General features: G+C 44.3%; 1 protein-coding gene across 1 annotated transcript in view; it reads left to right on the forward strand.

Annotated features, from left to right (window-relative positions):
- Positions 1-360: 360 nt before the first annotated feature.
- Positions 361-18,076, forward strand: part of mboat4 (membrane bound O-acyltransferase domain containing 4) — a 50,670-nt gene continuing 32,954 nt past the window's right edge. The window contains exons 1-3 of the mRNA XM_041185300.1: positions 361-425; positions 15,099-15,227; positions 17,770-17,994. Of these exons, the coding sequence (XP_041041234.1) occupies positions 361-425; positions 15,099-15,227; positions 17,770-17,994 (419 nt within the window). The remainder of the gene's footprint in view (positions 426-15,098; positions 15,228-17,769; positions 17,995-18,076) is intronic.

Raw genomic sequence — 18,076 nt, forward strand, 5'->3', positions numbered from 1 at the left:
GAGGACTTTGCAGGGTTGACAGGGCTGGGTTTGCCATTGTTATTTCCGGTGCCCTCATCGATGCCAGGTGGTCCGTCTGGTTTCATTCCTTTTAGGCTTTGTAGCAGCGTGATTCAACTGAGTGGCTTGCTAGGCCATTTCCAAGGGCAGTTAAGAGTCAACCACATTGCTGTGGGTCTGGAGTCACGTGTAGGCCAGACCAGGTAAGGCCTGCAGATTTCCTTCCCTAAAGGACATTAGTAAATGGGTGTTTTTTTTTTACAACAATCGACAATGTTTTCATGGTCATCATTAGATTTTTATTGAATTCAAATTTCGGCATCTGCCATGGTGGGACCCTGGATTACTAATCCAGCGACAATGCCACTACGCCACCAGCCCCACTATGTGAGGCAAGTGAAAACCAAGAAGAACAAGGGCAACAGGTATGGGAGCACCAACATCTGCACGTTCTCCTCCAAGTAACACAGCATCCTGATTTGGAAAAATATCTCTGTTCTGTCATTGTCACTGCAGCAAAATTCTGGACTCCCTAACAATACTGTGGAAGCACATTCACCACACAGACTGCAGCGGTTTGAGAAGCTGGATCCCATCCCCTTCTTAAGGATAATTAGGGATGTATAATAAACAATGGACTAACTAGTGATGCTCACATCTCATGAACAAATTAAGAAAAAGAATTGAAGGTGCTTCAGTGATGTAATTAAAAAAAGTAACACTAAACCAAAGAAAATATTAGGAGGGGTGTTGAAAGCAGAAGAGCTTAGGGAGGTAATTGCAGAGCAAAGGCTTATGCAACTGAAGACTCAGCCATCAGACATGGGGCAAAAGTAGAGTGATGATCAAGAGGCCCCCGCTATCCCTTTGGCCGTGCATTGGCTTTCACTTGAAGCTCATTAGCCACTTCAACCATTGCAAAATGTGTTGAATCCTTCTACATCGAACTGAATGTTCTACATGAATACTGTGTGCAGTTTTGGGCTCCTTGTTTAAGGAAGGATGTAAATGCATTGGAGGCATTTAAGAGGAGGTTTACTAAATTGATACCTGGAATCAGCAGGTTGTCTTATGAGGATAGGTTGGACAGGCTGGGCTCGTTTCCACTGGAGTTTAGAAGCGTGAGGGGTGACTTGATTGAAGTATATAAGATCCTGAATGCTCTTGACAAGATGGACATGGAAAGGGTGTTTCCTCTTGTGGGTGAGTCCAGAACTAGAGAGCAATGTTTTAAAATTAGGTGTTGCCCTTATAGACGGCGATTAGGATAAATGTTTCCTCTTAAAAGGTTGTGCAACTTTGGAACTCTGTGCCTCAGAAGGCAGTGTAAGCGGGGTCACTGAATATTTTTAAGGCAGATGTAGATAGATTCTTATTTGGCAAGGGAATCAAAGGTTATCAGGGTAGATGGGAGTGTGGAATTCAAGACACAAACAGATCAGCTATGATCTTATTGAATGGTAGAGCAGGCTCAAGGGGCCAAATGGCCTACTTCCACTCCTATTTTATATGTTAAGTTGCAAAACAATGTAAGGTAAAATTTTTAATCATGAGAACAAGCTTATACACTGTGGGGTTCTGCCGACATGGAACAGAAACTCAACACTGTATATATTTAAAACCTTTATTCTTATTGCTGTTTCTTATTCTGAAACTGGACTAATCAATTAAGATGGTTGACCCTCTGTCTGGAGTTATCCCCAGCAGTCTCCAGAACAAAAGAATTCTCCTCTCAGTTTCAGGAATGTCACACCTCGTTGTGCCTAAGGAACTACTAACAGACAACCTGAGAGACAGAGAGGGTGGGTGTATGTGTGTGTGTGTGTGTGTGAGAGAGAGAGGGTAGCTTTGTGTGCAGCAGAATTGTACTCGAACACAATCTGTAACCTCATGGCCCAGCATATCCCCCACTCTGCCATTACCATCAAACCTTAGTTCAATGAAGAGTTGCGGAGGGCATGCCAGGAGCAACACCAAGCATATCTAAAAATGAGGTGTCAACCTGGCGAAGCTATAACACAGGACTACTTGCATGCCAAACAGCATAAGCAGTAAATGATAGACAGAGCTAAGCAATCCCACAACCAATGGATCAAACTAAGCTCTGCAGTCCTGACACATCCAGTCGTGAATGGTGGTGGACAATTAAACAACTCACTGGAGGAGGAGGCTCCAAAAATATCCCCATCCTCAGGGATGGAAGAACCCAGCACATCAGTGCAAAAGAGAAGGCTGAAGCATTTGCTACAATCATCAGCCAGAAGTGCCGAGTGGATGATCCATCTCAACCTCCTCCAGAGGTCCCCAGCATCACAGATGCCAACTCAATACACTCCATGTGATATCACGAAATGTCTGAAGATACTGGATACTGCAAAGGCTATGGGCCCTGACAACATTCTGGCAATAGTACTGAAGACTTGTGCTCCAGAACTTGCCACGCCCCTAGCTAAGTTGTTCCAGTGCAGCTACAACACTGGCTTCTACTCAGCTATGTGGAAAATTGCCCAGGTACGTCTTGTATAGAAAACGCAGGACAACTCCAACTCGGCCAATTACCATCCCATCAGTCTTCTCTCGATCATCAGTAAAGTAATGGAAGGAAGTCATCAACAGTGCTATCAAGCGGCACTTCCTTAGCAATAACCTGCTCACTGATGTCCAGTTTGGGTTCTGCCAGGACCACTCAGCTCCTGACCTCATTACAGCCTTGGTTCAAACATGTACAAAAGAGCTGAACTCCCAAAGTGAGATGAGATTGACTGCCCTTGACATTCAGGCAGCTTTTGACCAAGTGTGGCATCAAGGAGCCCTAGCAAAACTGGCATCATTGGGATCAGGGGGAAAGCTCTCTGCTGGTTGGAGTCATATCTAGCACAAAGGAAGTTGGTTGTGGTTGTTGGAGGTCAGTCACTTCAGCTCAGGACATCATTGCAGGAGTTTCTCAGGGTAGTGTCCTCGGCCCAACCATCCTCAGCTGCTTCATCAATGACCTTCCATCATAATGTCAGAAGTGGGGATGTTCGCTAATGATTGCACAATGTTTAGCACCGTTCGCGACTCCGCAGATACTGAAGTAGTCCCTGTCCAAATGCAGCAAGACCTGGGCAACATCCAGGCTTGGGCTGACAAGTGTAAAGTAACATTTGCACCACAGAAGTGCCAGGCAATGACCATCTCCAACAAGAGAGAATCCAACCATTGCCCCATGATATTCAATGGCGTTACCATCACTGAATCCCCCACTATCAACATCTTGGGGGTTACCATTGACCAGAAACTAACCTGGACTAACCATATAAATACTGTTGCTACAAGAACAGGTCAGAGGCTAGGAATCTTGTGACAAGTAACTCACCTCCTGACTCCATAAAGCCTGTCCACCATCTACAAGGCACAAATCAGGCGTGTGTTGGAATATTCCCCACATGAGTGCAGCTCCCACAACACTGAAGAAGCTGGACACCGTCCAGGACAAAGCAGCTCGTTTGATTGGCACCACATCCACAAACATTCACTCCCTCCACCACTGACGCACAGTAGCAGCAGTGCGTACCATCTAGAAGATGCACCGCAGGAATTCACCAAGGCTCCTTAGACAGCACCTTCCAAACCCACGACCACTACCATCTAGAAGGACAAGGGCAGCACATATATGGGAACACCACCACCTGGAAGTTCCCCTCCAAGTCACTCACCAACCTGATTTGGAAATATATTGCCGTTCCTTCACAGTCGCTGGGTCAAAATCCTGGAATTCCCTTACTAACTGCACTGTGGGTGTATCTACATCACATGGACTGCAGTGGTTTAAGAAGGCAGGTCACCACCACCTTCTCAAGGGCAACTAGGGATGGATAATAAATGCTGGCCCAACCAGTGAAACCCACATCCTGTGGATAAGTTTTTTAAAAATTCAAAGGGAGCTCCAGGAGGGCCATTTGTATTTAATAAACCAATCTTGCTAGTGGAAGCAGTGGGTCTACTGAGACAATGGTTTCCCAAACAGCAGACCCTAAATATAAATGGCACCCCTTTCAACCCATAATGGCTAAGACACTATCAGTCCTAGAAACAAAGCCAATTTCAGACATTGGATAAACATCCCCTTTAGACGTCATTGTGGAGAAGGGAGGTCACATGACCCAAGACTCTGGCCTTTTGAACAGTTTAATATTACCTTTCTGAGCTGTACACCCAGTTTACTGTTTTACCAGCTAACTGGCAAGCCACAAAGAAGCCGGCTCTGCCCAGACAGGACAACCAGCCCATTGAACCTGACCCTGCTGGGAGATTTCATACCATCGTCTACAGAACCGACTCACTCTCTGCATGCCTACTTCATCTTGCAACACCAACACCACCCAAAAAGCAAATCTTACCACCCTGGTCTCCAGCCAGCTGAACTCGAAATGGCTATATAAAAGAATTCCTCATTGGACTCTGACTCTCGGACTCTAAAACTCACGTGAACCAATATTCAGTTTTTCTAAGGTCCTTGTACACTAAACTTCCTTTTCTTTATCCCTCCTTTACTGTGTGAATGTGGAATGCGAGGTTCTAGAAACTCCTTTTGCAGACTTTGAATATGTGAGATAAACGAACCTTCTGAGTTAATTAATCCTAACTCAAGTTTGCTGTGGATTATTAGTAAAATTGAGGGGTTGGGAAAAAATGTCACTGCTTATTCTTTAAAACAAACTAATTCAAAACATCAGTTTACGGACGGGTAGCAAGAGGAAAACAGTGCTGTTTGAATTGTTCCCTGCCTGTTCAAAACAACACACACAGCAAAAATAAATTCATAATTGTCACATATTGTCTCCTTCCCATCTTCCCTCCCGGAACTCATTAAATGGAGTGAACATAAGAAAGGTAAAATCAACAAAATTGTAATTGGGGACCATGGGACATGCATTATTGATGGGATGCCCGGGAGGACTAGTGTACAATGGAACTTATAGCTTTTATTGGAACTGACTGTCTTATTAACACAAGTTTCTCAGGCCGGGATTTTCCAATGCTGCTCATGGTGAGGCCTGTTGTGGGCGGGACTGAAAATTTGGAGAGGCAGCCAAGCATCCATTGACTTTGGGCTGAAATTTTGGCGGGACTGGTAAATCCCACCATCAATCTTTTTGTTCCTAAATTCACACGGGGCAGCATTTTCCTGTCGGCGAGCAGGGGGGTGTGAAGCTTGCTCACCGACGCGTAAAATTATGCGCAGTGACATCGGGCGTGCATCCCAACGTTACAGCGTGTCATCTAGGCTGTCAGTTCGGCGGGCACACAGCTGAGTCGGCTGCGCACCCACCGAATTGTCAAAGGCCTATTAAGGCCCGTTAAAAACAATTAAATGAGCTGCCCGTCCGATCTTAAGGTTGGCGGGCAGGCAAAGAGCCTAGGCAGCCTTCGCATATTTCATGGACCATCATCCACGGGCAGGATGAGGTTTCATGAAGTGTTCAAAAAAATCAGTAAAATTTTTTCCAAAATTTCATTAACATGTCCCTGCTCATGTGATAATGTCACATGAGGGGACATGTTTCAAAAGTTTAAAAATTCTTTATTTAAAAGCTTAACACTGAAACAAATCTCCCTGAGGCACACCCGTTTCTCAGGGAGATGTCTGAAGCACTCAGGGAATTCCCCCCTCCCTCCCCCGCCCCCCAGCCTGCACAGGGAGCACTCAGCCCACCCACTAAAAAACAGTGGTGTGGATCCGATCGGGGGCACCGATCAGGTTCGCGCCCACCCCCGTACCACCCCTCTTGACGGGGGAGAATTTCTGGCCACGAAATAGTGTTGGGTGAGGGGGAGGGGGGGAGATGTAAGGGAGCATCGCTAAGATTGCCAATTCTGGTTCATCACAAAAAGTTTTATCACATTTCCTGGCATTTCCCACCGCCCCCCCCCCCCCCAACCCCCCAACTCTCAGTATTGCTTACCTGTTACCTTCATCCTGATGTTGATTGGAAAGCAAACCATTTCTGCATCAATAGAGTCATGACTATTCGTCATAGGGTCTCTTATCCTATCTCCAATATTTTTAGGGTTAATAAACATGTGTTAAAGAAAATATTTTTTAACACCCTATGACTTTTCTTGCAGCAGATTAATCCTGAATTCCTGGAGACACAGAACAATCAGGGTACAAGTACATGTTATGGGACCAATAATGCAGACAACTTGAGTTCAAATCTTACTATATGGCAATTTGAAAATTGGTTAAAAAAAATTGGAAATAAAAAACTGGTATCAGTAAAAGTGACCCTGATCATAACATGATTGAATTTTACATTCAGCTCGCAAGAGGGAAAACATATAAACATAGAAATCAGGAGCAGGAGTAGGCCATTCGGCCCTTCGAGCCTGCTCCACCATTCACTATGATCATGCCTGATCATCCAACTCAATAGCCTGCTCCTGCTTTCTCCCCATATTGTTTGATCCCTTTCGCCCCAAGAGCTATATCTAATTCCTTCTTGAAAACATACAATGTTTTGGCCTCAACTACTTTCTGTGGTAGCGAATTCCAAAGGCTCACTGATCTCTGGGTGAAGAAATTTCTCCCCATTTCAGTCCTAAATGGTCTACCCCATATCCTCAGACTGTGATCCCTGTGATCCTTTCTGTAGGAAAGATCTGTCTAGTCCTTTTAGAATTTTATAGGTTTCTATGAGATCCTCCCTCATTCTTCCGAACTCCAGTGAATATAATCCTAACCGACTCAATCTATCCTCATATGTCAGCCCTGCCATCCCAGGAATCAGTCTGGTAAACCTTCGCTGCACTCCCTTAAAAGCAAGAACATCCTTCCTCAGATAAGGAGACCAAAACTGCACACAATATTCCAGGTGTGGTCTCACCAAGGCCCTGTATAACTGCAGCAAGACATCCCTGCTCCTGTACTCGAATCCTCTCACTATGAAGGCCAACATACCATTTGCCATCTTTACCACCTGCTGCACCTGCATGCTTACCTTCAGCGACTGGTGTACGAGGTCTCACTGCACATTCCCCTCTCTCAATTTATAGCCATTCAGATAATAATTTGCCTTCCTGTTTTTGCTACCAAAGTGGATAACCTCACATTTATCCACATTATACTGCATCTGCCATGCATTTGCCCACTCACTCAGCTTGTCCAAATCACACTGAAGCATCGCTGCATCCTCCTCACAGCTCACCCTCCCACCTAACTTTTTGTCATCTGCAAATTTGGAGATATTACATTTAGTTCCCTCATCTAAATCATTAATATATATTGTGAATAGCTGAGAGTGAGTCACAGACTAGATTTTAAACTTAAATGAGGGCACTTATGAGGACATGAAAGTGGTGCTAGCTAAAGTGAACTGGCAAATGAGGTTAAGGGATAGATCAGTAGAGATGCAGACATTTAAAGGGATATTTCAGAATACACAGAATAAATACATTCCAATGAGAAAGAAAAATTCCAAGGGGAGGACCCATCACCCGTGGTTAACTAAGAAAGTTAAAGACAGCATAAAACTTAAAGAAAAAACATATAATTGTACAAAGAAGAGTGGACAGAATATAAAGAACAGCAAAGAATGACAAAAAGATTAATAAGGAGGGAAAAATTAGAGTATGAGAGAAAGATAGCTAGAAATATAAAGACAGATAGTAGGAGTTTCTATGGATATGTAAATGAGAAAAAAGTTAACAAAGTGAGCATCAGTCCTATAGAAAGTGATTCTGGAGAATTGATAATGGAAAGTAGGGAGGTTATGCTTCATGTTGTACAGGGCACTGGTGAGACCACATCTAGAGTAACAAAAACAGAATTACCTGGAAAAACTCAGCAGGACTGGCAGCATCGACGGAGAAGAAAAAAGTTGACGATTCGAGTCCTCATTATCCTTCCACAGAACTGAGTAAGTAATATTGGTAAGTAATATTAGGAGAGGGGTGAATTATAAGCTGGTTTAAGGTGGGGGGGGGGGCCTGGGGGAAGAGAAGTGGGGGGTGGGGTGTGGTTATAGGGACAAGCAAGCAGTGATAGGAGCAGATAATCAAAAGATATCACAGTCAAAAGAACAAAGAGGTGTTGAAGGTGGTGATATTATCTAAACAAATGAGCTAATTAAGAATGGATGGCAGGACACACAAGGTACCGCTCTAGTGAGTCTGGGGTGGAAAGACGAACAGGGCATAAAAGGTATAGATTTAAAAATAATAGAAATAGGTGGGAAAAGAAAAATCTATATAAATTATTGGAAAAAACAAAAGGAAGGGGGAAAGGGGGTGGGGATGGAGGAGGGAGTTCAAGATCTAAAGTTGTTGAATTCAATATTCAGTCCAGAAGGCTGTAAAGTGCCTAGTTGGAAGATGAGGAGCTGTTTCTCCAGTTTGCGTTGGGCTTCACTGGAACAATGCAGCAAGCCAAGGACAGACATGTGGGCAAGAGAACAGGGTGGAGTGTTAAAATGGCAAGCGACAGGGAGGTTTGGGTCTTTCTTGTGGACAGACCGCAGGTGTTCTGCAAAACGGTCGCCCAGTTTGTGTTTGGTCTCTCCAATATAGAGGAGACCGCATTGGGAGCAATGAATGTAGAAGACTAAGTTGGGGGAAATGCAAGTGAAAGGCTGCTTTACTTGAAAGGAGTGTTTTGGCCCTTGGACGGTGAGGAGAGAGGAAGTGAAGGGGCAGGTGTTGCATTTTTTGCATTTGCATGGGGAGGTGCCATAGGTGGGGTTGAGGAGCAGGGGGTGATGGAGGAGTGGACCAGGGTGTCCCAGAGGGAATGATCCCTACAGAATGCCGCCAGGGGTGGTGAAGGGAAGATGTGTTTGGTGGTGGCATCATGCTGGAGTTGGCGGAAATGGCGGAGGATGATCCTTTGAATGCGAAGGCTGGTGGGGTGATAAGTGAGGACAAGGGGGACCCTATCATGTTTCTGGGAGGGAGGAGAAGGCGTGAGGGCAGATGCGCGGGAGATGGGCTAGACACGGTTGAGGGCCCTGTCAACGACCGTGGGTGGAAAACCTCAGTTAAGGAAGAAGGAGGACATGTCAGAGGAACTGTTTTTAAGGTAGCATCATCAGAACAGATTCGACGGAGGCGAAGGAACTGAGAGAATGGGATGGAGTCCTTACAGGAAGCGGGATGTGAGAAGCTGTAGTCGAGGTAGCTGTGGGAGTCGGTAGGCTTGTAATGGATATTGGTAGACAGTCACCAGAGATTGAGACAGAGAGATCAAGGAAGGGAAGGGAAGTGTCAGAGATGGACCATGTGAAAATGATGGAGGGGTGGAAATTGGAAGCAAAATTAATAAATTTTTCCAGGACCCGACAAGAGCATGAAGCAGCACTGAAGTAATCATCGATGTACCGGAGAAAGAGTTGTGGGAGGGGGCCGGAGTAGCACTGGAATAAGGAATGTTCCACATACCCCATATGGAGACAGGCATAACTGGGGCCCATGCGGGTACCCATAGCCACATCTTTTATTTGGAGGAAGTGAGAGGAGTTAAAGGAGAAATTGTTCAGTGTGAGAACAAGTTCAGCCAGATGGAGGAGAGTAGTGGTGGATGGGGATTGTTTGGGCCTCTGTTCGAGGAAGAAGCTAAGGGCCCTCAGACCATCCTGGTGGGGGATGGAGGTGTAGAGGGATTGGACGTCCATGTTGAAGAGGAGGCGGTTGGGGCCAGCGAACTGGAAATTGTTGATGTGATGTAAGGTGTCAGAGGAATCACGGATGTAGATGGGAAGGGACTGGACAAGGGGAGAGAGAAGGGAGTCAAGATAATGAGAAATGAGTTCCATGGAGCAGGAACAGGCTGACACGATCGGTCTGCTGGGACAGTCCTGTTTGTGGATTTTGGGTAGGAGGTAGAAGTGGTCCGTCCAAGGTTGGGCAGCTATCAGGTTGGAAGCTGTGGGAGGAAGCTCTCCAGAGGAGATGAGGTCAGTGACAGTCCTGGAAACAATGGTTTGATGTTCATTGGTGGGGTCATGGTCCAGGGAGAAGGAGGAGGAAGTGTCTGCGAGTTGACGCTCAGCCTCCGCAAGGTAGAGGTCAGTGCACCAGACAACAACAGCACCACCCTTGTCAGCAGGTTTGATGACAATGTTGGGGTTGGACCTGAGAGAACGGAGTGCAGTAAGTTCAGAGAGAGATAGATTAGAATGGGTGACAGGAGCAGAGAAATTGAGACGACTAATGTCACACCGACAGTTCTACATCTACAGTATTGTATACAGTACTGGTCTCTTTATTTAAGGAAAGATGTAAATGTGTTAGAAGCAGTTCAGAAAAGGTTTACTAGACTAATACCAGGAATGGATAGATTGTCTTATGAGGAAAGGATGGACCGGTTAGGCTTGTATCCACTGGAGTTTAGAAAATTAAGAGACAACTTAATTGAAACCCTCAACATCCCGAGGGGTCTTGGCAGGGTGAACATGGAGAGGGTGTTTCCACTTGTGCAAGAATCTAGACTTAGCGATCACAGATTACAAATAGGGATTGCTCATTTAAGGCAGAGATGAGGAGAGATTTTTTCTCAGAGGGTTGTGAGTCTTTGGAACTCTTTTCCTCAGAAGTCAGTGGAAGCAGTGTTTTTGAATAATTTTAAGGCAGAGCTGGAGAGATTCTTGATTAACAAGGGGGAATGTGGGGTTGAGGTTACAATCAGATCAACCATGATCTTATTGAATGGCGGAGCAGGCTCGAAGGCCTACTCCTGCTCCTAATTCATTTGTTCACGTACGTTTGTATGAAACTGCTGGATAACTGAGACAAAAACAAAAAACTGCGGATGCTGGAAATCCAAAACAAAAACAGAATTACCTGGAAAAACTCAGGAGGCCTGGCAGCATCGACATAACTGAGACAACCCAACTTGTTCACCAATCCCTTTTAGGGAAGGAAACTTGCAATTCTTACTGGGATCGGCCAACATGTGCCTCCAGTTTCACATTTATCAGGTTGATACTTAAATACTCTGTGAAGTAGCTTAGCAAGTCTGCCAGGTCACTAGACAGCATGGGATGGGCAGTAAATCTCAGCCTTGCTTAAATTCTAAGAATATTTTTGTTAAAGTTCTGGAGGGTTGGTAACTTCTTTCCCAACCAGAGGTTGATCTATCAATAAAGGCTGCTTACCTCCCATTCCCCACCAGCTCCCCACAATGCTGTCTCCCACCTCTCCCCCCACCCACCAGAAATAGATTCTCAGTCGAGCTTGCTGGGTTTCCTCATCCCTTGGTCTTCCCATCAATTGGGCTGGACTTCTGATGGGAGGCTGAGACCAGATAGCCAATTACCTCTAACTCCAAGGGATTGTTGAACACACCTTTAATGGTGGGCTCATTAATATATCTACTTTGTTTTCAACTCAGCAGCTGCAACATCTGTCTGCAAGCAGGATTTCAAACTGGTGCAAAGCAACTTTAATTTAAAACACACCACATAAAAGGCAACTCATTTATTTAGTTTCATACCTGTGGAAAAATGATTGGAGTTTTTTTTTAATACAATGGTATGGTATACAGCAACTCTAAGGCTTCTTTAACAGGTCTTCCCAAACTCATGACCTCCATCACCTAGGAGAACAAGGGCAGCAGGTGCATTGGAACACTACCACCTGCAAGTTCCCTCCAAGTCATTCACCATGCTGACTTGGAACTATGTCACTGTTCCTTCACTATCATTGGGTGAAAACGCTGGAACCCTCTTCCTAACAGCACTGTGAGACGTGGACTGCAACAGTTCAAGAAGATGGCTCACCTTCTCAAGGACAGTTAGAGATAGGCAATACATGTTTGTCTTGCCAGTAACACCCACATGCAAAGAATCTAGAATCAGACACCCATCGTGTCTATGCCAGCTCTCTGCAAGAGAAGCTCGGCTAGTCCCACTCACCTGTCTTTTGCCCAAAGACCTGGAAATGTTTTTACATAATTATCCTATTCCCTTTTGAAAGCCACAATTGAATCTGCCTCCACCACACTCTCAAGCATTGCATTCCAGATCCTAATCACTCACTGCATAAAAATAATTTTCCTCATGTTGCTGCTGGTTCTTTTGTTAATCTCTTTAAATTGGTGCCCTCTGATTCTCAACCCTTCCACTAATTGGAACTGTTTCTCCCCGTCTACTCTATCTAAATCTTTCATGATTTTGAAAATCTCTATCAAATCACCTCTCAATCTTCTCTTACCTAAGGAGAACAAGTCCAACTTCTCCATCTATCCTCATAACTGAAGTCCTCAGCTCTGGTATTTTTGTAAATCTCCAATGCCTTAACATCCTTCCTAAAATGTGGTGCCAAGAATTGGACACAATACTCCAGTTAAGGCCAAACTATTGTTTTATTAAGAATACAATACTTTCATTACTCCCAAACTTTTGTATACTATGCCTCTATTTATAAAGCCCAGAAACCTGTATAAACTACTAACCACTTTCTCAACCTGCCTGCCACTTCAATGGTTTGTGCACATACATGAACAAGTCCGTCTGCTCCAACATCCCCTTTAGAATTATATATTTTATATTGCCTTTCCTCATTTTTCCTACCAAAATGGATCTCTTCACACTTCTCTGCAGTAATTTTCATCTGCCACATGTCTGTCCGTTCCTATCCATGTCTTCTTGGGGTCTTTCATTATCCTCCTCGCAGCTCACAATACTTCCAAGTTCTGTGTCATCAACAAATTTTAACATTGCACCATGCACATCCAAGTCTAGGTCATTAATATAGATCACAAAAAGCAGTCATCCTAGGCTGACAGATGCAGTGCTGGAGTTATTAGTGGTTCAGGTGGGCAGCAGGAGAGACAACATTGTTCCACAGGGGTCCAGAACACCCTCAAGGACCACCCTTAAAAAGGAGTGGGAGTAGGACATCAGGTCAACTCCCAGAGCCTTGGCACAAGGACCCGGCAGAAGTGTAACAAGAGATCTAATGATCTCACACAGATGGTTAGCACCAGTGAATGCATCTTCACATGACATCTCCTACCCACCAGAACACCAACTTCTCACATTGCTCAATGCACCACACCCTCATCACTCATCCAGCAGCAATCCCTGTCACTCAGGACTCATGCCTAACATCCAGATATCCCAGTACATCCTCACATACCTACCAAAACTGCCAGCCTCACACCCACTTCTCACTGCCCCCACACACCTCCAACTAGTCAACTGTGATGGGGACATCACCAAACGCAATGCGAAACAATCATTGATATTCTGCCATCTCTCTTTCAGGACAAGGTGACACATACTAGAAGAGACCAGAGCAGAATTGGTGGGGGACAAGGACACCTTGTTCACCTGAGTCCTACAGAGGAGATGGTTCTCTGCATCATGGAGCAGGATGCAATGGAGTCAGTGGCATCCAGTGTCGCGGAGGACATTGCCCCATTTTAACTCCCAGCACACCCCTCATGCTACTATTTGGCATGGCGAGCATGCTGCAGATGGACCTCTTGCTTCCTACCCCCACTCCCAATTCCTACACAACAGCCCTTCCCCTTCTAAGTTCCTGCTTTCAAAGACCAACAAACTGCCATTGCACTGCCACAGCAACACAAGGGAGAAAAGCGAGAGAGAGCGACAGCACAACACTGCTGAGACAGCCCCATCACATGATCTGACACTTGCGGAAGCTAAGCTACCGGCACTGCACTTAACCTTTAAGGCTAGTATAGAGTTAGGATCAGCACATGATGAGTGGGCGGCAAGCAGTCCAGGGATATAATTCATTTACCTGCTGACTGGAGAGTGGGTTGGCAGACAAATACTGCTGCACAGGAGTTGCCTGAAGGCCTCAATGAGGTGGCATACAGGAGAATGTTGAATGGAAATGCACCCACAGATTGGCTGACCTAACTCTGTCAAGGAGCATGAGGGAGGCCAGCTCCAACTTAGCAGAGCATGACATGGAGCTTGACCTCTCTACAGCCTCTGTTTCCCTGTTGTGCTGCAGACCCAAAGGACACTGTCACTGTTGCCCCCATACCTGTTGTGTGGACAGGTCACCAACTCCTCTGCTATCCCTGTGAGGGCGCAGCAACACTCTCTGGCAAACAAACCAAAACACCTTCAAAAACATGCCAGAGTATTTTCAGATATTTTCCAATGGAAAAACGTTCCAAAAATTTTACTTACCTGCAATGAAGGTGCCTGGTCCTTTAAATAGCACTACTGCAGGGACCATCTTGCTGCTCCTTGCTTCTTTTTCCTGAGTGGACAACATAGGTATTTCCTGGACCTCCGTTGTCCAAGTTTGGTGTCCTCTCATCACATCAGCCAGTTGGACAGTGTTACAAAAGGGTAGAATCAATTCAACAGTTCGGTTGTACCCATATCAATGAAGGATGCTATGTGGACCACACCAGTAACTGCCTGCATCACTGCCTACCCCCCAGGGAAGTTAAGTAGGCCTGTGTAGCACTACTGCTAATGGTGCTACATGAATGGATTTCTCACCTGTGGTCTATTGGGAGAGTGTATATTCCACCATTTAAACAGTGAACCACAGGTGTAAATTTTAGTCTTCTCAGGGAGGACATCAAATAATTTCAATTTGCATTTTATCTTTTATACATCTTTCCCATGTAGGGAATGTAATTCTAAGTGAAAGACTAATGGTGCATGGACCCATGTTCCTTGGATACACACAGGCTTGTTTCAAACAGAACAAGAGAAGTAAACTATTTTGCTTTTAATGTAAGCTTTAAGCAAATACTATGATTGCTAGAAGCCAATTAGCATGCCAGAAATAAGTATTGTTTGCAGTAGGAATTCTAAGTGTCAGACAGTACAGTTGCTTATCTGGCACCCAGATTGAATTCCTCTCTGGAGCTGCTCAGTTACTGGGAAACAGGAGCAGGAATCAGTCATTTCCCCTTCTTTATCAATTGACATTTTCTTCTGTTGTATATTTTCTCAAATTCAGTTTAAATATGGACAAGCCTGTGACACATTAATTTGGCGTTGCTGTGTAGTACAAATTGGAGTTGCATTTTAAATATTGCCACTTGCGCTTTTGAATATTGTCAGTTGTAAGAATAAGTAGCTTTAATTGGTTGTCTAACTTATGTTTGAACCATATCCCAGGATGGATTTAGGGTTTTTACAATTTGAGTTAGACTATTACCCAGTCACCATCTACCAGTTTATGAGTGTCCCACTTGCACTTATGTTCTACTGCCTCTCCATCACCGGACGCCTTCCTTTGACTGCAAGGTAAGATTGCCTAAAGTTTGTCAGTAATGAGTAATACCAAGCTCTAACTCATTTAAACACTAAAAGTACTTAATTCCATCCCGTACTCTCCGCAACCTGGATGTCGCGAACATGTACATTTTCAGTCGACAACAGGTAACAGGGCAGGTGACTTTTCTTTGGTAGGTTGAAATAAGGCAGCAATAGCCAACAATATGCATCCCTAGGTAAAATGTCTGGTTGGCAAATTGAATTATATTATCTTGGAACGGAACAGAAGGAAGCTTAGTGTTTTGTAACCTTATTTTGCAGATAGACTGTTACGTTTATAAAACTCTAGCTTAAGTATTTACAGATCCAATAGCAAACTACAAAAATTGAGTTAATGTTTCAGGTTGATGACCTTTCATCTGAGCCCAGATGGAAGGTTACCAACCTGAAACGTTAATTCTGTTTCCCTGTCCACGAATGCTGCCAGACCTGCTGAGTATTTCCAGCATTTTCTGTTTTTTATTTCAGATTTCTAGTATTCGCAATAGTTTTTTTTGTGCAAAAAAGGAATTGTGAAGAGAAAAGAGAATAATCTGCAGGAAAATCTAGCTTGGTGGATTGTTTATTTCACTCTTTGTTATTATGTAGGATAGACCAGGAATTTAAGGAACACACAGAAATAATTTTATAAGTTAGAAATTTAGAAATTATAATTTAGAAATAATTTTAACTTGAGTGTGAAGTAATCCTTTTTTTGTGATGATCAAAAGTTTTCTTACATGGAACTCTCTTTTGCAAGCAACTGCTTCATTTAATTTTAAGAAAAACAAAAACAAGTAATAGTCTTGTCAGCTGTTTTGTGATAGTAGGAATTTGATTATTGTGAAAATGTTCAACTGTTCAAAGTGCATTAATTATATATTATAAAATACAAGGATATCTCCTGTACCATTTCTTATGGTGAGTCAAGGGTTACAGACTCAGTAACATTTGGTAATTTAGTTAGGTCTACTAATACAAAGCACTTTGGTTATTTTTCAAAATTAGTTGAAGAAAAACTAGAGATTAAACATTTGTGAGCTTTATTCCAGTAATGTTTATATTGGTTTTTAAGTAGAGATTTTTTTGTGTGACAGCAAAAAACAGACATCTAGTTTAAGTCTGGAGGATCTGCAAAAGAAAGAAAGAACCTGCAGTTATATAGCGCCTTTCACAAACTCAGGGCATTCCAAAGTGCTTCTTGAACAAAGGGGTTCTTGACCTGTCTTCACTGTCGTGATGGGCAGCCAATTTGTGCACAGCAAGGTCCCACAAACAGCAATGAGATAAGCAATTGGATAACTTCTGTTAGTGGGTAATGGTTAGGATCGCTTGTCCATCTGAGAGGGCAGATGCAGCCTTCATTTAGCACTGTCTCAATACTCTATGATATGTTAGCTGGTGTTATGTGTTTAATTCTCTGGAGTGGAGTTGAACCCACAAGCTCCTGAGTTAGAAGTAAGAGTTGCTACCATTGAGCACTGTGTGTTTCAGTGTATTTCAACGTGCATAAGTTGCTATGAGAACTTATATGAGAGGTTGTAAGTATGTCTATATGTGAGTGTGACTATGTAAAGTATGCGTGTTTGTGTTTCTGTCTGTATGCTAGAGTGTATCGTTTGATATGTGAGTGTATGCATCCAGAGCCAGGATTTTACGCTTCCCCACAGACAGGCTTTTAGACAGAAGGGGAGCGTGAAATTGAACGGACAGGATTCTCTCTGGGTGGGCAAGACCTAGGACAGGAAGTCCACCCTTGTCCCAATTGAGGTCCTTAAGTGGCCAATTATTGGTCACTTAAGGGCCATTTCCTGCCCAACCTCAAATTTTAGGCTGGTGGGAAGATTAAACCTCTGTGGGGGAAGGCTGAAATACATCAAAGTTACATCCTGGACGGGGAGTGGCCAAGGTGGCGGGGGGGGTGGGGGGGGGTGGGGGGGTGGCATCCATCGAAGCCCTCTTCTGAAGTCGGGCACCTCCGTGCCCCCTTCATTTAAAGTCCAGTGGCCTCCTGAACTCCCTCCCCACCCCAGGTCTCTCTCCCGAGACCTCAGTCATCCCTTCTCGTGCCACCCACCCCCCAAAGGCCTTCCCTACCCTCACCACCCTGGGACCCTCTGAACTTGTCTGTGCCTCCAGTTCCCAGACTTAGTCTCTGATGACTTCCTGAACTTCTTTTTCTGTCCATTGCAGCGCTGCCGCTGTGAGGAGCGGAAGTCCTACCTGCAGCCAACTGACCTTACTGACGCTTGTTGGAGTGTAAATTGGCTGCAGGGCAGTTGGATTCGGCGGGGATATGTTTCCTACCGACTCTTTGGATGGCAGGAAACAAGACCCCAGCATCCTAAAAATTCAGGCCCCTATGTATGTGTGGGTTTGTGTATGTGTTGGCCCATGTGTGAATCTCTGTGTGGGTGCATGTGTTTGTATTTCTTTTAGAAAAGCTGATCAATAACACGATGCTGATGTGCACAATTAAGAAGCAATTCATATGGGTTTAATTTAAAGAACAGAATTTGTCATATTTCTCCAGATATATATTCCTTATGTTCGGAGGACTTCTAATGGCAATTGTTTCCATGGGATTTTATGCAGTTCTGGTGCTCATACCTTCAGTTCTCTCCATGGTATTCATACTCTCTCTGGAGCCCAGAATTATTCACAAATGGACCTTCCTCACTCAGATGGGATGGCAAACACTGTGTCATCTCTGGCTACACTATAAAGACTACTATCTACAAGAAGCAACAGATATTAAGTAAGTGTATAACCTATAAGCAGTTATTACAAATACCGCTTGGTGATTAATTGATCCATTACCCAGTCTAATATTGCTCTCT

The sequence above is a fragment of the Carcharodon carcharias genome, chromosome 4 (genome assembly GCF_017639515.1).
Source record: "Carcharodon carcharias isolate sCarCar2 chromosome 4, sCarCar2.pri, whole genome shotgun sequence".
Taxonomy (NCBI): Eukaryota; Metazoa; Chordata; class Chondrichthyes; order Lamniformes; family Lamnidae; genus Carcharodon; species Carcharodon carcharias.